The 19239-nt window shown below is 40.8% G+C and overlaps 2 protein-coding genes across 3 annotated transcripts; one reads left to right on the plus strand and one right to left on the minus strand.

Annotated features, from left to right (window-relative positions):
• Nucleotides 1-327: 327 nt before the first annotated feature.
• Nucleotides 328-13627, minus strand: LOC121693592 (NACHT, LRR and PYD domains-containing protein 3-like). The gene is made up of 19 exons (XM_042073135.1): nt 13547-13627; nt 12302-12533; nt 10590-10700; nt 10378-10443; nt 9957-10094; nt 9653-9760; nt 9376-9483; nt 9099-9206; nt 7531-7638; nt 7330-7386; nt 6776-6889; nt 6363-6431; nt 5914-5942; nt 3935-5732; nt 2916-3089; nt 2166-2339; nt 1863-2036; nt 1555-1601; nt 328-1172 (listed from the first exon to the last, which is right to left on the minus strand). The coding sequence occupies exons 2-19, from the start codon at nt 12487-12489 to the stop codon at nt 634-636; spliced, it is 4110 nt and encodes a 1369-aa protein (XP_041929069.1). The 5' UTR covers nt 12490-12533; nt 13547-13627; the 3' UTR covers nt 328-633.
• Nucleotides 8453-17549, plus strand: fam98b (family with sequence similarity 98 member B). Of its 2 annotated transcripts, XM_042071660.1 has the most exons (10): nt 8453-8464; nt 14359-14364; nt 14575-14649; nt 14992-15134; nt 15232-15357; nt 15446-15618; nt 15751-15831; nt 15935-16051; nt 16199-16366; nt 16714-17549. In XM_042071660.1, the coding sequence occupies exons 3-10, from the start codon at nt 14612-14614 to the stop codon at nt 17029-17031; spliced, it is 1164 nt and encodes a 387-aa protein (XP_041927594.1). In that variant the 5' UTR covers nt 8453-8464; nt 14359-14364; nt 14575-14611; the 3' UTR covers nt 17032-17549. The 2 variants fall into 2 exon arrangements, with proteins under 2 accessions (XP_041927594.1, XP_041927593.1); XM_042071659.1 differs by lacking the exons at nt 8453-8464; nt 14359-14364 and having other exon boundaries at nt 14486-14649.
• Nucleotides 17550-19239: the final 1690 nt, after the last annotated feature.

Below are 19239 nucleotides of genomic sequence, written 5' to 3' on the forward strand. Positions count from 1 at the left end.
ACGCCTCAATATCTTTGTTTCTTCAAGAGTGCTGCATCCCTGTGAAAGGCATTTTAAATTTTTTTGCTTTTCAGAGTCTGTTAAATCTCTTTTTAGGCCCATTTTGTCTGAGGTAAAGAAGCTGCCAAATAATTATGCACACCTTGATTGTAGGGTGTTGATCACTTTAGGCCACACCCTCCCTCATTACACAAATACACATCAACTGATGATGCATACATCCAATCAGCAGTCAGGTTTATATAGGTTGGAGTTGGAAATATGCATAAAAATTATGATAAGGTAAAAATACTCACTTGCCTAATAATTGTGCACACGGTGTATTTGTCCCAATGTACCTGACTTCACCCTAGTGCAATGTACACAATAGTATACAGTAGACCATCACATCAATCAAAACAGAATATGACACAATATGCTACATATGCATAACATGATGCTACATTTATTATGTGTATACAACTAAAGTGCAAACTAACCAAGGGTGCAACCTTGGTATAACCCCCTCCATTTTTTTTTATTCTGATAGAAATGTGTCTACAATCACTGCAAGCAAATTGCTCATTTTCAGCACTGACCTTTTTTGAGACACCAGCATCCAAGAGATGACTGTGTGTATGATTCAGTGCCTATTCACATCTCAATCTTGCACAAAGAGATGGCTGTGTCTGAGGGGTAGAGTGTGAATGCTGCGTACAGTGGCTGGTTAAAGGTGGTGTACTTTGTGTCCAGGAGCAGTAGGCCGTCATCAGACGAGACCCTATAGAATGACACCGAACCAGTGGGCCAGTCCAGAAACACCCCAACCCTATTGCACCCAAAGGGGGGGAAACCAATCTCGGTCTTCTTCTTACCATAGTACACAGAGTAGCTGTCCTTGTCACAGTACAGTGCCACTGATTTTAGATTGTGTCCTAGCACAACGTCGTCCCCACCTCCTTTCCTTCTGATGTCTTTGTAAGTCAATCCAATGGCAGCTGTCCCAGTCCACTCGACCTCCCAGTAGCAGCGTCCGGTCAGAGGCTCCCTGCATAGCACCTGGGGCCAGCAGTCAAAGCGCTCTGGGTGGTCTAGGGAGGGCTGAGCAGACGTCCTAGTCACTCGCTGGTTCCGTTCAGACAGTGTTAAGTTTTTATGAGCCGTGTTGGGGTCTAGATGCAGCTTGTAGAAATCTGTAGAGAAAGTAGTAGAAAGTTTACTGCTAAGCCTTTTGGAAAACACACACACAACTGTATTATAGCCTACAGCAGATGGGCTATGCATACAGACACCTGTGATTAGCTGCATACCCAGATCTATAATCCTGATCCAAATGAAATACTATGATATCAGAATGTCAGAAATAAATTAATGCATTGCCTGCCTTTTAGGTAGTTGGCTTGTTAGCTACCATTTTTGATGATACAAACATGTGAAAGAGGGACAAGCAGACAAACTAACTACCTTCAATGACAATGTTGCTGAGGTTTGCAAAGCAAATCTGTTGGCTGTCAATTAGTTTGCTAGTTTTAGACCTAGTTTGCTAGACCTATTATCAACACACAGCATACTTACATTTCCGTGGTGCTGGCAGCAAACGATACCTTCCTGCATGCTTCACACTAAGAAAAGTTACATCAGAATTAAGATGAAGAAATGTAACATTCATGACATTAACACAACTTCGTCAACTTATCTTGTACGTATGGCACATGATAAGAGACATACATCTGGAATTACTTCTCACAATGTGCTTATGTTGGAGCACAACCATTTCCCTTTTGAGAGGACTGGTATCATTGCTGACTTCAACCTCCAGATCAAACTGATGTTTCTCTATTGCAAACCCAGGAGACAAAATAGACTATATTGACAGGACATACTTGAGCATCTCCAGGGCACAGTCAGGATCTTGCTGTTTAGCTGAGAGCTGCTCCACCCCAGAGGTTCTTGGGTAATTGTAGCTCAGGTCCAACTCTTTTAGGTGAGAGGCATTACAGCTCAGTGCTGCAGCTAGGGCTTCAGAGCCTCTGGTCGACACACAACATGATGATAACCTGAACCAGAGACAGAAAGGGGCAGAGAGCATCAGATAGTTTTATCCGTCATGCTACTATAAATTCTCCCTTTCATCTTATCACAAGGAGTGTACCAAAGTGTATGCTGATTCTGTGTGAGTGATTCACCTCAGTATGTGTACTTTACAGTTTGGATGACTTAAACCAGCTGTGAGGTGTTCCAGTCCTGAGTCCTGTAGGTCATTGTCGCTCAGATCCAACTCTCTCAGAGCTGAGTTTTCAGACTGGAGGACAGAGGCCATTACCACACAAGATGCTTTTGTGAGGTGACAGCCAACCAAACTGCAAAAACACAAGTCACAGTTTTACCTGCTGTAAACCTGTAGGCAGGGCTGTAGTGGAGGCTAAACGCAAGTAAACACAGTTTATCCACCTCTGAAATTTGAGTTTATTCACCTCTTATCAGTTTATCCACCTCTCAAAGCAGTTTATTCACCAATTGCAACTTTTAACATTCAAATATCACACTGTATTATCCACATTTACATTATGTACACTCATCAACACTCAAGGAACCATTTAATACCACTTGTATCGTTATAAACTTAAAGGACAATAACCTCCTTAGTCCACCTTACCGTGATCACAGAATTCATAGTTTACCCATCTCTTATTTTACCACTACACCCCTGCCTGTAGGTGACTTCCTGTAAGAGACATCTTAACATTGTCTGAGGTTATGAACCTCGTGGAATAAATGAGCCAAAGGTTGATCAAATTAATTTGTAATTAATTAAAAATACTTCTCTATTTGTTGTTTTTGCTGATTACCTGAAATGCTTAGCCTATGCCAGTGTCCACAAAGCTAAAGTCAAAGTGAAGTGACAACACAATTATATGGTATTTTTCGTGTCACACCTGAGTGTCTGCAGTTTGCAGTGAGGACTCAGAAGCCCTTGAGTGAGCAGCCCAAGGCCCGAGTCCTGCAGGCTGTTGTAGCTCAGGTCCAGCTCGGTCAGTGGTGACCCCAGTGACTGCAGACTAAGGACCACTGTCTCATAGGCTTTCACTGTCAGTTTACAGCAGTCCAGCCTGTAGAAGGACACAAGATGGTCAGATTAAGGATTGTAAAACAATTTAAATGACATGATCAACACCATAATTTGGTGCTGAATCCTTCAGGTAATAAATAGGTACATGTTTAAATCAAAAACAGCATTAAACAGTTCTGTTAAAACGTTTTAAACACCCCATAGACGCTTTGGGTCAGACACCCTTCTTCACTGTGCATGATTTAAAAACTTTATAAGATTATGGATTGGACAGTTGGTATAATAGCTTTACTTAATGCTCCCATTTTAATTTGTCAACATGTTTTTCTAGTTTAATTACATGACCTCAAAGTACACTGGGTATCACATTACTGCTTTCCATAGGCAAGTTCAATTGTTTAAGCAGAAAAAGAAGCAGCCTTGTGCAAAATAACCACTGAGTGGTTAAATGTATTGAAGAATTAAGGGTTGTTCACACCAGGACCAATAACTATAATGATAACTATAACGATAAAAGTTTCCACACGGACCAATGCTAAGGAAAGTCTCTATAGTTTCTATATTTCTATAATTTGATGGTTTCCGATTGACTGTCAGCTTTTTACCATTCTCAAAATCACTCTGAAAGTGATCCCCAACGATATCGTTCTTCATCATTATAGTTTGCGTGTGGAAGTCTTAACTGATATTAACAAGAACGATAATTTTATGTCGTTATCGTTATAGTTATCGTTCTTGGTGTGAACGGCCCTTTGTGCTTACGGTTAAAGCTGCAGTCAAAGTATCGTGCTCCCTCGTTATTATATATGAATAATCTATCATGAAATGTGCTTTGCTAGAATTCTGCTTTAATAGATAAATAAACATTACAACTCAAAGTCCTACCGGGCCTTCCTGCACCACCGGACAGCTGGCAATAGTCTTTTGCGGCCCTCATCTGTGGTGATGTACTGCCTCAGATCTAACTCCTCCACTGCCTCCTCGGACATCAGGAGCATGTATGCCAGAGCCGAGCAGTGGGCCGGAGAGAGGCACTCCATGCGCCTCTCAGATCTTAGATACTCTTGGATCTCCTCCTGCATGCTAAAGTCCCGTAACTCAATCAAACAATGGAAGAGATTGATACACCTATCGGGCGAGAGGTTCTGCTGCCTGAGCTCTTTAATGTAAGTGATGGTTCTGTTACGTGTTTGTGCCTTCAATCTCTGGTCCATGAACTTTTTTATGTCCAAGGGTCGGTTGCGTTTGCCTTTGAGCAGGTTTTGTAGGAGCTTCTGGCTGGGGTCGAGCGCAAGTCCCAAGAGGAAACGGAGAAAAAGATCCAGATGTCCATGTTCGCTCTGTAAAGACTTGTCTACTGCAGCCTTCAGCAGGCTATACAGTTCCATATTCTTATCGGACACGAAAACATGAAAGGACTCCAGAGCCTCTGTGTTCTTGGTGACAAAGGAGTGGATCACAAAAAGAGCTGCTAGAAACTCCTGAACGGTCAGATGCAGAAAGCTGTAGGTTCGCTTTCCATGACCGATCAACTCCTCTTTCAAGATCTCTACACATAGCCCTGAGAACAAAAAGGCATCCCTTGAGTTGATTCCACACTCGCTCAGATCCTCCTCGTAGAAGTTAAATCGCTGACTCTGTAGATGCGTGAAGGCCAGTTTAGCCAGCCTCCATAAAGCCTCTTTCCTGGACTCTTGTGATTGTTGTCGTGTTTTGATCTGTGAGATGATAAACTCTGTGAAGAGTTCAGTCAGGGTACTAGGGGTGTCCTTTTTGGACTTTTTGTCCAAGATCGGCTGGAACATGGTGGCAATGAGCACACAGAAGACAGGGATGTGGCACATGATGAAAAGGCTGCGTGTTGCCCGGACATGGGCAATGATTTCATTGGCCTGCCTTTGGTCTGCAATTCTCCTTCTAAAGAATTCCTCCTTCTGTGTGTCACTAAACCCCCTGAGTTCTGTCACCTGGTGAATGTACCGTGCAGGGATCTGATTGGCTGCTGCTGGCCGTGAGGTCACCCAAATGAGAGCAGTGGGGAGAAGGTGACCTCGGATAAGGTTGGTCACCAGCACTGAAACCGAGGTTACCTCATTTACATCACACACCTCTCTCTCCAGGAAGTCAAGGCAGAATTTAGACTCATCCAGGCCGTCCAGGATGAACAGCAGTTTGCATTCCTTGTAAAAACCCACATATTCCAAGGCTTGGAGCTCTTCAAAAAGCTCCAGCAGAAGACCATGGAGGCTATGTTTTTCACCACACACCAGGTTCAACTCACGGAACGGAAGCACAAGCACGAAATCCACATCCTGATTGGCTCGCCCTTCGGCCCAATCTAGAATGACCTTCTGCACGGACATGGTCTTCCCAATCCCAGCAATGCCTTTGGTCATGACGGTTCTAATGGGCCTCTGCTCTCTGCGTAGGGGCCTGAAGATGTCACTGCAGTTGACCACCTCATCTGCAGGCATTGCCTGTGTCCGGTGCAGCATTTCGATCTGCTGGACCTCGTGCTCTACGCAGATTCCCTGACTGTCTCCTACTGTCATGTGGAGCTCTGTGTAGATGGCATGGAACGGCACAGAACAGCTGGATTTACTGGACCCTCCAGACAGGACCTCAAACTTCTTCCTCAAACTGGCCTTATGGTCGTCTATGGCTGTCTGTAAGACTCTAATTTCTGAAATACAACACAGAGAAAAATGGCAGGAAATTACAAAGGCTACACTGCTTCTCCTATTGCTTAGATTAAAGATAACTACACATAACTACTTCTGAACTGTGTGTGTGTGTGTGTGTGTGTGTGTGTGTGTGTGATAAAATGCATTAAAGGATTATGTTTGTGCACAGAAGTCACTCACTTGCTGAGGTGTTTTGTGAATGGACTCTTCTAAAAAAACAAAGACAAAAGCATGAATATGAAACCGTTCTAGTTCCATCTCATGAAAGTGATATCAAAGTTTTCCACATCACTTGAAGTCTGAACCAATCTGGATGACAACTACCTCATAACTACATAATCTTACCCTTATTTCTACTAACTACCCACCCACCATAAACATTCAACATGAGCTAAGAACAAGACATCACTGGCCACTGCAACATAAAGGGACTTTCAGGCAAAATATGCTGGAGAGACAGTATTTCTCTTGTTTTTTTTTTAAACTTTTTTATTATTTACATTTCAGAAATTATATTTTGAATGAAATCAGCCTAAATAATGTACGACAATATTGCAGGTTTCATATTTTAGTGTTAGACCTAAACCAGCACCATTTTCAGGATTTGTCCTGTAACCATGGACACTTACTCTTCCTGTGGGATATGAGGAGGTTGCTGTATGGACCCACAACTCCAAACAGACAAAGAGGACAGACGTCTGCCAAAAACATGAAATACAAGACAAACACAGCTTACGACACAGCAAAGCACCGTCAAAAAACAAGTTTGGCTTCTGGCTTTATCTTAGTAACACTGTAAAATGGACACAAACATAGTTGTAGCCATAGCGATGCTAGTAGGTAAGAATCACTCTCAAGAAGGGACAGATAACTGGTAAATGATAAACAAAGCCACAGAATACACAGAAAATAAGCTCTTATCAGACGTGAGGATGTTCAAATAACAATTACAAAGTGCAGTAGCTGATATTATGTTACCTTAAGACAAACTTATGTTTACATATAGTTTCCACAGTGACAAGTCAGCATAGTGATCTTGTACCTGGGGTAATGTTGTGATGTTGGTTGGTCAGAGTTGAGAATCCTTTCCTGGGAGGTGTCACTCTCTGTAGATGTGTGGCTGGGACATGGTGAATGTGGCCTATACCTAGAGCGCCTAACACAGCAAGACCAGAGAATATATGAGCACTAATCACACAGTAGCCCACAGAGTTACACTGACAAACTGCACAGACTGATCAACACAACCAGGTCTTATGCCCATAGAGTATTTATAATGAGCCCATATTTCCATATAGTATTTATATGGGAGTATATATAATTCAGTGATACAATATTTTGATGCACTGAAAGACATGAAAAGACATGTACCATATTGATTTATTTTAGCATAAAACACTATTCACTGTGAACTTATAATGTCCTGTAAGGAGGTTTCCCATACTAACCTTTACACTAAAACATTGTTTTTAGTGATAGTGTTTTTGCACTGAAAAGATATTGGTTTCAATAATTGGCATTATGATATGAACAAACCTTATCACAAATGACACCATGTTGCATAACCTCAAACCACTTCACTAACACAGGCCTCACCTCATGGAATAGGGTTCTGCTCCCGCTCCCTTGCTCAGAGGGTCTTCCACTTGCAATCTGATATTACAGAGACAAGCGATTTCAGTACAGTTTTGCCCATTAAGAACACCTTAACAATATGGAGTTTTTGCGCAATATCCTCAGACTTACAATTGCTAACTTATGTGAATGTTAAGAGAGAGAGAAACACACAGCCCTCACCTGGTGATGGAGGGTCTCTCTCCTAAACATGGAGGCTGTTCTACTGATTCTTCAGACTGTGCTGATACACAGCTAGACACTGATGGTGATCGTCTTCCTGCATGCACCCTGTCAAAATCACACTTTTACTGCATGGACTGAAGTAGTGATATGCACGCCATGTTTGTATTTGGGTTAAATAACATAATCTCCAACTTAACAATATTCCACTGATCTTGCAGATAGTTTTGAAAAACAGAAGGCGACTTATCTACATGTAGCTTTATGAAACCTCAGAGTAGCTTGTATAGGGTGACCAGATGAGAATGGGTAAAATTCGGGACGAGGTGCAGGGGGATTCATTTTTTTTATTCCAAAATTGAACTGTCTGACTGTCAGTATCATGTGAACTCGAAATTAGAAATAATAATACATCAAGTGTCATTATGAAATGCGCTTCTGTCCAGAAGCCTCGTTTCCTAGCCTGTGACTTGAGATGCCTTTGCTGCTCCGGTCCGGGTTTTCCTTCTGCCTTGGCTTTTGGTTGACTGACAAGGGAGGCGTCCAATCACCTGTGTTTGATCTGCTACACCTGCTGCCACTCTCCTCGTCTGCCATGGCTTTTAAGCCATGCCATGTGGAACACTCTTTGCCAGATCGTCACGTCTTTCAGTGTGGATTCTTGCGTTGTCTCATGTTCTTGCTGGATTTACTGTTTTTTGACCAAGGCTTGTTTTTGGACTTTGTGATTTTTGCCTAAACCTTTTTGGAAACCTTTGCTTGGACTTTGCTTGCTCTTTGTTACCGACCTCTGCCTGTTCTGACATGTGAGTCTTGCCTAGCCCCTTTGCTTAACTGCCTGCGGCCTACATGTGTACCGAACTCTGCCTGTTTTTTGCCACTCTGGAGATCTGCTTGAGCCCTGCCTATACTGCTGCCTGTGCTTTTTTTTCACCTACTAAGTTGACTCTGCCTACCAAGTGGTTTTGCCTGGCTGCCTATTTTTGTGTTCTTCAACATTAAAACCTAATTAACCTTTTAATCAGTTTCTAAGTCTGCTTTTGGTTCCACAGTCCCTTACCTGGCCTCACCGGCCCTGACCGCTTCAACATCGAATCAAATCTCCCCGTGGCAGCTTAAATAACAAATTGTTAATTCAGTTTATTCAGAAACTGAACTGTGTGACTGTATCATGAGAACTCTAAATTAGAAATAATTGAGCTATTTTTTTTATCAACTCAAATGTCATTATGAAATGCGCTGCAACATCAAATCAAATCTCCTGGTGGCTGCTTGCGCGTGCACTCATGAATGAAAAATAGCAATACGTGTTTTCAAAATTCGCGCCTTGCCACCTACGTAGGGCCAGTAGTTGCCTACTGCTTAGTTGTCGCTACCTTATTGTGTGTGTGTTCTATCAGACAATAACTACTCGAGAGTCTGCTTTTTAGACTTTGCTCTAATTTTCGGGACAATTGGGGCAGGATTCGGGACAACTGCTTGGCTATCGGGACTGTCCCGAATTTTTCGGGACGTCTGGTCACCCTAAGCTTGTAGCTTTACAGGGACCACACACACACAGCCCTTACCTGGTGATTGAGGGTCTCTCTCCTAAACATGGAGGCTGTTCTACTGATTCTTCAGACTGTGCTGATGCACAGCTAGACACTGATGGTGATCGTCTTCCTGTACGCACCCTGTCAATCACAGTTAACTTAAAACAGTCCATATGCATGGAACATTCACTCTTACTAGTGTTAACGTGCACAAGACAGAGTGATCTTCCAACTGTAGTGATTGTGTGGACCTGCTTGTCCAAAGTGGATAATGTTTACACACGCGCGCGCGCACACACACAGCCCTTACCTGGTGATGGAGGATATCTCTCCTAAACATGGAGGCTGTTCTACTGATTCTTCAGACTGTGCTGATACACAGCTAGACACTGATGGTGATCGTCTTCCTGTACGCACACTGTCAGAATCACACTTTCACAGTTAACTTAAAACAGTCCATATGCATGGAACATTCACTCTTATTAGTGTTAGCACAAGACTGTAGTGCTTGTGTGCACCTGCTTGTCCAAAGTGAATAATGTTTTCAAAAGAACACGCACGCGCGCACACACACACACAGCCCTTACCTGGTGATGGAGGGTCTCTCTCCTAAACATGGAGGCTGTTCTACTGATTCTTCAGACTGTGCTGATACACAGCTAGACACTGATGGCGATCGTCTTCGTGTCCGCACACTGTCAAAATCACAGTTTCACAACAACATCCATAAAATGCAGTTATGTACTATGCCTGTGCCCTTGCAATACAGCGACTTTAACACAGCGGTCAATACAACAACACTGGCTTGTCACAACTCACACCACATGTATCTCAGTGTTTGTGTGTGTGTGTGTATTGTATGTGTGTTTCAATAAACATTTAAATTCATACCTGGCACTATCAGCACCGTCACATGTTGAACATACTCTTCCATCTTTTATATGGAGCTCTTCAAAACGTTGCTCTATGGACATGTCACTCTGACCAGAGCAGCTGGATGATTCCGATACATATCTTTGTCTCTGAACACTGAAACATCAGAAAGGAATGAAAACACAATCAAATTACATAAGTCTCACTTCATATACTAGAATACTACAGAAGTCTTACTTGATGTAAGATTAAAACAAATGTTTTGAGTCATTCAAGCTTTGTCACTTCAATTAAGATAAGTTGACTAAATTACGCTGTGACCAAAACACAATTTTACTCTTCTTCAATTTGATATAGAACACACAGCATAAGTGGGGTCAGAGAATCACGGGAGGAGTCAGGATACTACCTTATATTCATTTTATTAAAATTATATTACCTTAGGGTAATGTCAGGGGTCCGGGTGGGCTGAATGCGCCACCGTCTGATTTTCTCTTTCCCCATTCTGATGGTCCAGCAACACCAGTGTAATGAAAAAGAAAATAATAACCATTTTTCACCTCTCCCTTTCGGTCTCACGGACAACAGAATTCATGTCTCCCCATATCAACTTTCTGTTTTCACTATCAAGCAAAGACACTTTGGACATACCGTGTGGTGTCAGTGGCAGGTTCTTTACTGAAGTTGGGCGGCTTTTCAATGGAGTCATTGCTCTGCATAGATGCATAGCTGAGTGTTGAACCTCTCCTATATGTCTGGCCTCTGCAGAACAACGTTGACAAATCATTGTGAACAACACACGCAATCTACAGTAGACTTGATCAGTACACAATTCAGTATATCTCAATACACCAAATCTGCGCACTAGATCAATAAGCAGTAAGACCTGAGTCTTGAGTTGCAATTCTAAAAGTTATTTCAGTCTATCTGAAGGTAACAGACCATATTAATTACTAGAACACTACAGACCAGAAAGTGCCCTGCATACACTTCTGAGGCCATTTTAAGCAAAGATTTTGCAAGATTCAGCCATTCAGGATGTCTACCTGTAGAGATATGGAATGGAAATATCACCATCAGAGACAAAAATGCACTTTCCAAGATTGTGAATGTGGTCAGTAAGATAGTGGGAGTGAAGTTTGTTAGTCCCACCGAATATTGTAAATTGTTATTATTGTATAATAATAAGCAGGTGTTCAACAAAGCTATACAAATTTATCAAGACACAGGCCATCCCCTGTATTCTGAATATGTGCTTCTGCCATCTGGCTTGCGTTTTAAACCTCCTATTGCTTTTAAACAGAGGTACAAAAAATCCTTCATCCCCTTTTCTATCCAAGTACTGAATGCACTCAACAGGAAAATATAAACTTGTCCATTTAGTGACCCCACCCCCACCTCATATTCTTCACGTCCTCCTCTTATATCTAACTTATTTAATTACTTTTTATCTTGGTTTTACTGACTCATCTTTTTAGGCATCGTCAGACCTATTTATCACAACTAAATTATTATTTTGTGCATATCTGTCTGCATTGTAGTGTGTTGTATTGTTGTGTGGTATGTGATCCTGTCTGCAATCAAATTGCCCATTTGGGACAAAGAAATAAATTGAAATTGAGACATCACAGGGTCATCACTAAGAAACATAAAACAGATATTTGTATTGTTCCCGACTGCCAAATAAACCCCAGACAGTCTTGCTGGAAGCTAAAAACTGACACATAGGTACGCAGAGATAAATTATAGTTTCACTTAACTGGTTGTATGTCTAATGTACTAAGCAGACTTAAGGTTATGTGCAGAACTATTCAGAACCAGAGTGATCACAAACCCTATTCAAATTCCATAGAGATCTGTTATGACCAGACAGAGATAAAACACAGGGGTATTATGTACACTTTACTGTCATGTTCACCCCAGATAAATAGAGAGAATAGAGATAAATAGAGAGAGCATGAAAAATATTTTGTATTTTGTAATATTTTATAACATCTGTTTTATATACAGCACCTCTCCAGCAATTGACAAATACTGAATGGAACTGAATAACTTTGTTATTAAAGAAAATGTAAATAAAACACCATAAAATGCAAGGATCGCACTAATCATAAGAAAACAATAAAATAACCAATCCAGATCTGGTGCGGGAGACAACCTCTCTAAAGTTAGAAGACTGCTCTACAGAGACATAACACTCCACAGACACAAAACGAATAGATGGAAATCTACAAGAATGAGTGCTAGACATTCACTAGTGGGGAAGGCCATAAGCTCTATGCACAATAAATGTATTAACACATATTTAGCAGATGAACTTTACACGGCTCTAAACCACACTGCCAATTTTCTATTGCTCTCACCTCTGATCGACTTGGACTCTCCACTCTAATTCTCCACGGTCTGTCCTCGAGGTGCCTGTTGTCTTCCCTCTTTCCCCAAAGACGTGTTTCCTACTGGAGTAAACAACCCCCTCCTCTGTGTCTCCAGGAAGGCTGATCTTAGTGGGAGTCCCAGACCCCACTTCTCTGAGAGAATCAGCCAGATCCATTTATCCTCTCTTTCTCCACAGGACAAGGACAGAGTCTCTACAGTCTGCAAACAGACACATTGTAAAGTGAATAATTTAATAACTTTTAAAACCAGGAAGCTGTGAAATGTATTGCTACATAATTCTATTATTGTGTCCTGTCATTATCATATGACATACAAAGATTTAAGGATTCGAGGATTCACAAAACATTATTGAATAGAAAAAGTTCTTGATTTAGAGGCTCATTGGGATTTGGCTACACTGAATAAACTAAACAAAACTTTGTAAGAAGTTTACTAACCATTTTCCAAAAACAGACACAGCAAAGACAAAGACAATACAATTATATTGATACTTCATCGATGCATATTGTCATGAAGCAACATTCCAAACAAGAGGCAACATCCCAAGAGGCAACATCAATATCCCAAGATGCCCATATCTAATTTGACATCATGTGAATATATTAATTTCAAAATAAAACATATACAAATTAGATAAACTGACCTTTTTTATATTTCCCATGAACCACAAACAAAAATCACTCAATCACAGTAAAGATTCTCCCAATTATCAATGTGTTAACCAGTCAATGAACCAAGCTACTTAATCCTTCAGAAGCTCTTAATGTACATAGTAATGACCAAATAGCCTAGAAAACTATTAAAAGAAAAAAGATCATATATGCAGTGATCTGACTGAAAAATATCTCAGACTTGTCTACCAGATCATCTCTTTGTTTTTGCAGCAACACACATGAACCCATTCTGTCATTCCAAAGAATCAAAACACAAAAGGTAATTCTAATAGAGACATTAGTAGGCCTAAACTAACTATGATACAAAACTTTGGCATCTTGACAACCCATAATTAAGATGATCTCTTTCGAAAAAGGACAGCCTCAGCGATCACTGTGAATATGAACTTAGACTGTTTCCCAAAGTTTGAAAAGAAAAACATTTTAATTTCCATATCAATAAATTGAGCCCAGTATATGAAACAACATTTGAGTGGTTACGTGTTCAATCAACACGTCAATATCAATATGCTGTGAAAAATTATCCGATATTCTTACCTCAACCTCACTACTACCCACTATGCCATTACTTCAGTAATAAACCACCTAGGAAACAAAGATATAGCGTCCTTACGGAAAGTGATGTCAAAAGTGAGAACTTTGAGCATGCACACGCATGGGTGTGTGTGGGTGTGTCTGTTTGTCTGTCTATCAAAGTGGGAGTACCTGTGGGAATGTTTCAGGAAGTGTTGTATGTAGACAAAAAGAGACAAATGTAAAGAAGAGTTCAGTGAACCGATATCCCCTGCAAATTTATATGACTGTGAGTAATGTAGCTGTGCTTCAGGGACCAACCTTTGGTCTAGCAGGGGGAAACAATCCTGCTGAAACCTTAAGGTATAATGTCAGATAACTACAAAAGGTTCCAGAGATAGTAAGACTTTGACTTCAGACAAAAGTGTGCAGAAATTAAAGCAAAAGCCTACCTCAAGTCCCAAAGCAATTTTTAACAGCTTCAAGATGAATACAGATGACCACTGCATTACAGACAGACTAAAGAGAGGTGCACTTCTCTTCTCTGGACATATCAAAGCAATCACCTTATCTCTTAAAACTAAGAGAGTACTGACCTACTGGCAGTTCCACTTGTCCCACTGTAGGCCAGGCCTATATTGAGTAGGCCTAGCCTACTCTTCATTCTTGTTCTTGTTTTGATAAAACAAACAATTTGACAAAATTCTGCCAAACTTTCCAAAATAATACAGCATGTAGGCCAATCTGTTGGGATGTTGCAGGATAGGCGCCAACCAATGATTCTGAAGTGCTATCCACTACTCTCCATTCTATCTTTGGTTGGAACTTTAACTGACCAGGAAAAGGATTCTACACTCAGTCACACATTTGTTTCTGTGATCCACAATGAGCTATTGCTGATGTATTTTTTCTGTGACAAGCTACCCACAACACCGTGTAGGAACGTTCGGTTGTAGTCGCTGTTTTACACGGAAGGTATTTGGTCGAACACATAAAATGTGGCGTGTGTTACTGATAATTTGATAGAAAGCAAGGTTTATTTTTTTTCATTTTTCCCCCATGCTTACTACGTAGTCTACTCTTTTTGAAATGGAGAGCGATGTATTAGATGCTCTTGATCAACTTGGGTAAGGACAAGATAGGTGAACGCCGACCTGCATGATGTATGCGATGCATGGTTGCTGCTGAGTGTGTCCTGATGACTGCTCATGTTTACTAGCTGATAAGGCAAATGCTAGTTTATGTTAAGATTGGCTAATTGTGGTATACACAGCAAGAGTTGTTGCTGTTAGGCCTACAGCTTGCAACCTATTCATTCTGTCGGTTTTAATTATTGCTCATTCGCGAACTGACTACTAGGCCTATTCCTTTCTTTGACCGCCATCATTATTTTTTGCATAATTGGATAAATGCCTGACTTATTGTCTTCACTAACGTTAATAAAGTTAGTCTCTTTAATTTGCCTGCAGATACGATGGACCTCTCCTTGACGAGAAGGCTTTGTCAATGGCATCCGAGGAAGGCTTGTCATCAACCGTGTATGTCAACCTTTGTGTCTGGTTGATGTCCCGAATGAAACCCTCTCAAGAGATAGATGCACCCCTGATTTCACGTAGGCATTCAACGTAATCGTTAAACGATATATTTGTCTCCTCATTTTTCTACTCGTGTTTCATCAACACATGTACTAAAACTCCATATTTGTACAGGTGGAGATGGCCGTCACCTCGAAATTGGTGCGCTACTGAAGGAGATGTCCTGCCCTTACATTGGCATTGTCTCTGAGTTGTTGGAAGGGAAGCTCAGCAAGAAGAACGATTGCCTAAAGCTCCTGCGTATGTGTTGTGTATGTGTTCGAGTTTTACACAAAATATACTTTTCCATTGCTGTAAGTACTAAATGTTAATTCTGCTTATTACGCAGTGTATTTGGCATCTGAGCTGCAAGCAGCACAAATAGTCCACAGCAAACCAGTCAAGCATGTAGACCATGAATTTAAAGACTCACCAGCCAGGGATATCCAAGCCATCTGCAAAACACTGCAAATGCCACATCAAGACACACATGAAAATGTCTTTTCCATAATAGAAGAAAAGGTGAGATCAGAATTTTTAATGGTTATCAATGTCACTTCGATGTTACATGGGAAAAATCTTAATGAATCAATGTTTTTGTTAGTGACATTTGGTGCTCTGTTGGGTAATACATTATTATTTTTGTAATTTCAGATTAAATCTTTGCTTAAAGATGTCCCAAAAGATCACATTGGAAAACCAGTATTCAAACATTCTTTCAGTAATGAACAGTGGGTACGACTACGCTCTACTTAAGAGGCATACCACATATTATGTTTTAGTTCCATTAAGCACTGATTTGTTTTCATAAATCATTTCCTTTTTCCTGTTTCTTCAGATGAAGTTGGAAAAGATCAATGCGCTTCTTTCCTCTGAGTATCAGTGTCGTCGCAGAATGCTGATTAAACGGCTTGATGTCACTGTACAGTCATTTGGCTGGTCTGACAGAGCAAATGTAAGATCTGTATTTGAAAGTATGTAGACTAGCTTGGAAAAGCAAGAGGACATTTTTCATGCACCAGAACATGTTCCTTTCTTGTCAAAGATCTTAACTAGAGTACCAGTTATTTAAACATAATGGTGTTGTTTATTTTTGTCAAAGGAAAAAGTTGACTGTATGGCAAGAGCCTATCAGCCAAAGAGACACTCCTTACAGCTGAAGTCCTCAATAGATGTGGCTCACCTTCTCGCTGCAAGAGAGGATATCTGCAATGTGGTGAAGACCAGCAGTGGCTCGTCACGAGAAAATACGGCATGTGCCGTTAACAAAGTAGGTTCTGCCACTGCTGAATTTGATCACGGCTGTCTACTCTTTGCAGAGAGAAGACAGACCTGGAAAACTATGTAGAAATGTTTACAAGTTGTCTAGTTGCTGGTGGCATGCAGTGTGTTGATGAAAATATTAGGCAATAATGTGTAGGTTGGAGTTTTAGACCGTCAACAAGACTGGAGTCTTTCAAAAGTGCTTTGCTTTACAAAAATGTCAACAAACTAGTGTGAGGCTTCTACAAAAAATGTCCATTTTGATTCTTTGAAGTTGTTAAATGCTTGTCCTAAATAATACCTGCCTTAACACTCTAGTCTACATGTCCCTCAGTGTTACGTTCTATTCCCCAGGTCCTGATGGGCAGAGTGCCGGACCGTGGTGGGCGTCCCTCTGAGATTCAGGCCCCACCACCAGAGATGCCTCCCTGGCAGAAGAGGCAGGATGGGGGAGGAGGAAGAGGTGGGAGAGGTGGTGGCTATGGAGGAGGGGGTGGTGGATGGGGCGGAGGCCGAGGTGGTGGTGGTGGAGGAGGATGGGGTGGAGGTGGAGGCGGTTGGGGAGGGGGAGGGGGTTGGGGTGGAGGGGGAGGAGGCGGTAGGAGTGGAGGAAAAGGTGGTTGGAGCCATAGTGGAGGTGGAAAAGGCTACTGGGGCAAGGGAGGGTATTAGTTTTATATTTCAGTGCATTTTTTAAATAAGATAAAGACACCCAGTCTCAATATGAACACTAGGGGAAACTTGTTTGAAGTGAAATACTTTAACTTAAACATATACTGTACATGCATTGTCATTTCTCCTTTTCAATGCGAATTTGAAGTAACTGTAGGTATTAGATGGCTTGAATTACTGTATTATATATTTTTTCCATTTCTTATGTATGTACGTACCACACATATTTGCAGTATTTTAAATGCTTGAGAAGTGACCCTGAATGGCTTAATAAATTCCGTTAATTAAATGTTTTAAACATTTGTTCCTCACTGGGCTCTGATCCTGCAACCATGGAGGATTTTGCTCTTGTACATTTGCATGTCAGCCCCTTAGACACTTGGACATTTGAACATCAAAAGTGTTTCTACGTCCACTGTCTAAGGCTTGTAGGTATTCATGAATTCACAAGCAATTGTTCATGTGTTTAAATACATGTATGTACGTTTTTACTAATATAATTGACGTTTTTAGGGCTATGAGAGACAAGTTGACTCAAAAATGCTCATTCTTCAATGAGCATTTTTAACAACCTGGGGGGAGGAGAAAGAAGCAAAGTGTGTTGAGTTCTGGTGTATTTGCAGTATGTTATATCAACACAAGGGTCTTACTAGCCTAAATGTTACTGGATGTAGACCTCCTTCATTAGATAAAGTGGGATGAATGAGGTGGATGAAGTTTGAATAAACTCCATAGTGAGGACAGTAGTTCCAGTTTGGTGTTTTGATGAGTGGAGTACTAGCTTTGCAAGAAGGAAGGCAAGTGTCAACTCAGTTGGTGCTCTACAAGAAGAGCTGAAGAAGTCTCATAATTGTCCAGTAGATGGCAGACGAGGGTTAAAAAAACAACTTAAGGACACCAATGAAACACCACAGTCCATATCTGCAAATATTTATTTTTAGCAAAAGTTTCTTCTAAATAAATTTGTTTACAGTAGAATACCACTTTGTTCATTTGATAATTTGTACATTGTTTCACATCACTAGTGTGATGTTTAAAGCTGAGGATGTTTTTATAGTGTAACAGAATCTTAAATCAAATACATCACAAGGGTATTTCACAAAGGAGGATCTCTGTTGGAGTTCAATAACGGTGCCAAGTGGAGCACAGAGATCCAAAACACTGACCAAAGCCAAAGGTTGCATTGGGGATCCATTCTGCCGTTATCCAAACAACTCTGATCCTCTTTGGGGAAATACTCCCTTGACCTTAGCCAAAACTCTGCAGTCAGTAAGCAAATTAAAAAGGCTGATATTCAGTAAGACTTGATTCAACAACCTGACCAACGCATTCTAAGTAATGTAAAATGTAGGATGGTCCTCATGGACTATCAGGATCCAGTTATTCTTAGCCCTCAGCTAGTCCTTTTTTCCAGTTTCTCTCATGACAAATTACAAACATAACATCAATTTACTCCTTCAAATAATAATAATAATAATAATAAAAAATAACAAAACAAAATAGCTGGCTAGGTAGGATTAGGTGTACTGTATTTAACTGGGGTGAACACACCTGTGGGCTATACCTTGATTACACATTCAACTGTGTAGCAACTGATGAGGGTTTCTCTCTCTTCACAATGTTCTAAATTTTTTGAAGAAACATTTGTGGAAATTGTATGAGTAGGTCAGACAGAGGAGGATGGCCTACTAGTTGCGCCAAGTTAGACCACCCTACTAGTTGGAGGCTGGGCTGAACAAGATGTGCCTGTACTTGCAACAGGGAGGCCAAAATGTATTATGTCAACGATACAGTACACTAAAGCAAGGGTAAAGCAAACTACGTATTGCACGCGGGCTGGGTTAGCCAATCATAATCCTCAAATCTCAAAACCAAGGCACATACCTTCTCAGCTCCTGTCAAAACAGCAGCAGTCAAACTGAAATCTGTGTAGCTAGAGATTTTTTAGCAGTCTCTTAAAACCTTACAATTTGACTCTGTGCTAGAGTCTAAAAGAGGTCCCTGAAAATCCAATGAGTGTTTGCTTTATGCATACGTCAGAATGATTCGATGAGGAAATACAAGCACAAAACATGGCATCTTGATATCAAACGATTGTCATTCAATCTTTTGTCTGTACGAGAATCAATCAAATTTGAAAAAAAAAAAATATATATATATATATACAAAAATAAACAGGCACTTTTCAAGACGGAGACTGCATGTAAA

This window comes from Alosa sapidissima, chromosome 19 (genome assembly GCF_018492685.1).
Source record: "Alosa sapidissima isolate fAloSap1 chromosome 19, fAloSap1.pri, whole genome shotgun sequence".
Classification (NCBI taxonomy): domain Eukaryota; kingdom Metazoa; phylum Chordata; class Actinopteri; order Clupeiformes; family Clupeidae; genus Alosa; species Alosa sapidissima.

Excerpts from the sequence above, each read along its gene's own strand:
- LOC121693592 (XM_042073135.1), bottom strand. The coding sequence starts at position 12,489 with ATGGATCTGGCTGATTCTCTCAGAGAAGTGGGGTCTGGGACTCCCACT. Across the intron at positions 3,090-3,934 it reads CGGTGGTGCAGGAAGGCCCG|GCTGGACTGCTGTAAACTGA; the intron begins GTAGGACTTTGA and ends GTCCTTCTACAG. Across the intron at positions 1,173-1,554 it reads GCTGCCAGCACCACGGAAAT|ATTTCTACAAGCTGCATCTA; the intron begins GTAAGTATGCTG and ends CTTTCTCTACAG.
- fam98b (XM_042071660.1), top strand. The coding sequence starts at position 14,612 with ATGGAGAGCGATGTATTAGATGCTCTTGATCAACTTGG. Across the intron at positions 15,358-15,445 it reads CGATTGCCTAAAGCTCCTGC|TGTATTTGGCATCTGAGCTG; the intron begins GTATGTGTTGTG and ends CTTATTACGCAG. Across the intron at positions 16,367-16,713 it reads CGGCATGTGCCGTTAACAAA|GTCCTGATGGGCAGAGTGCC; the intron begins GTAGGTTCTGCC and ends TCTATTCCCCAG.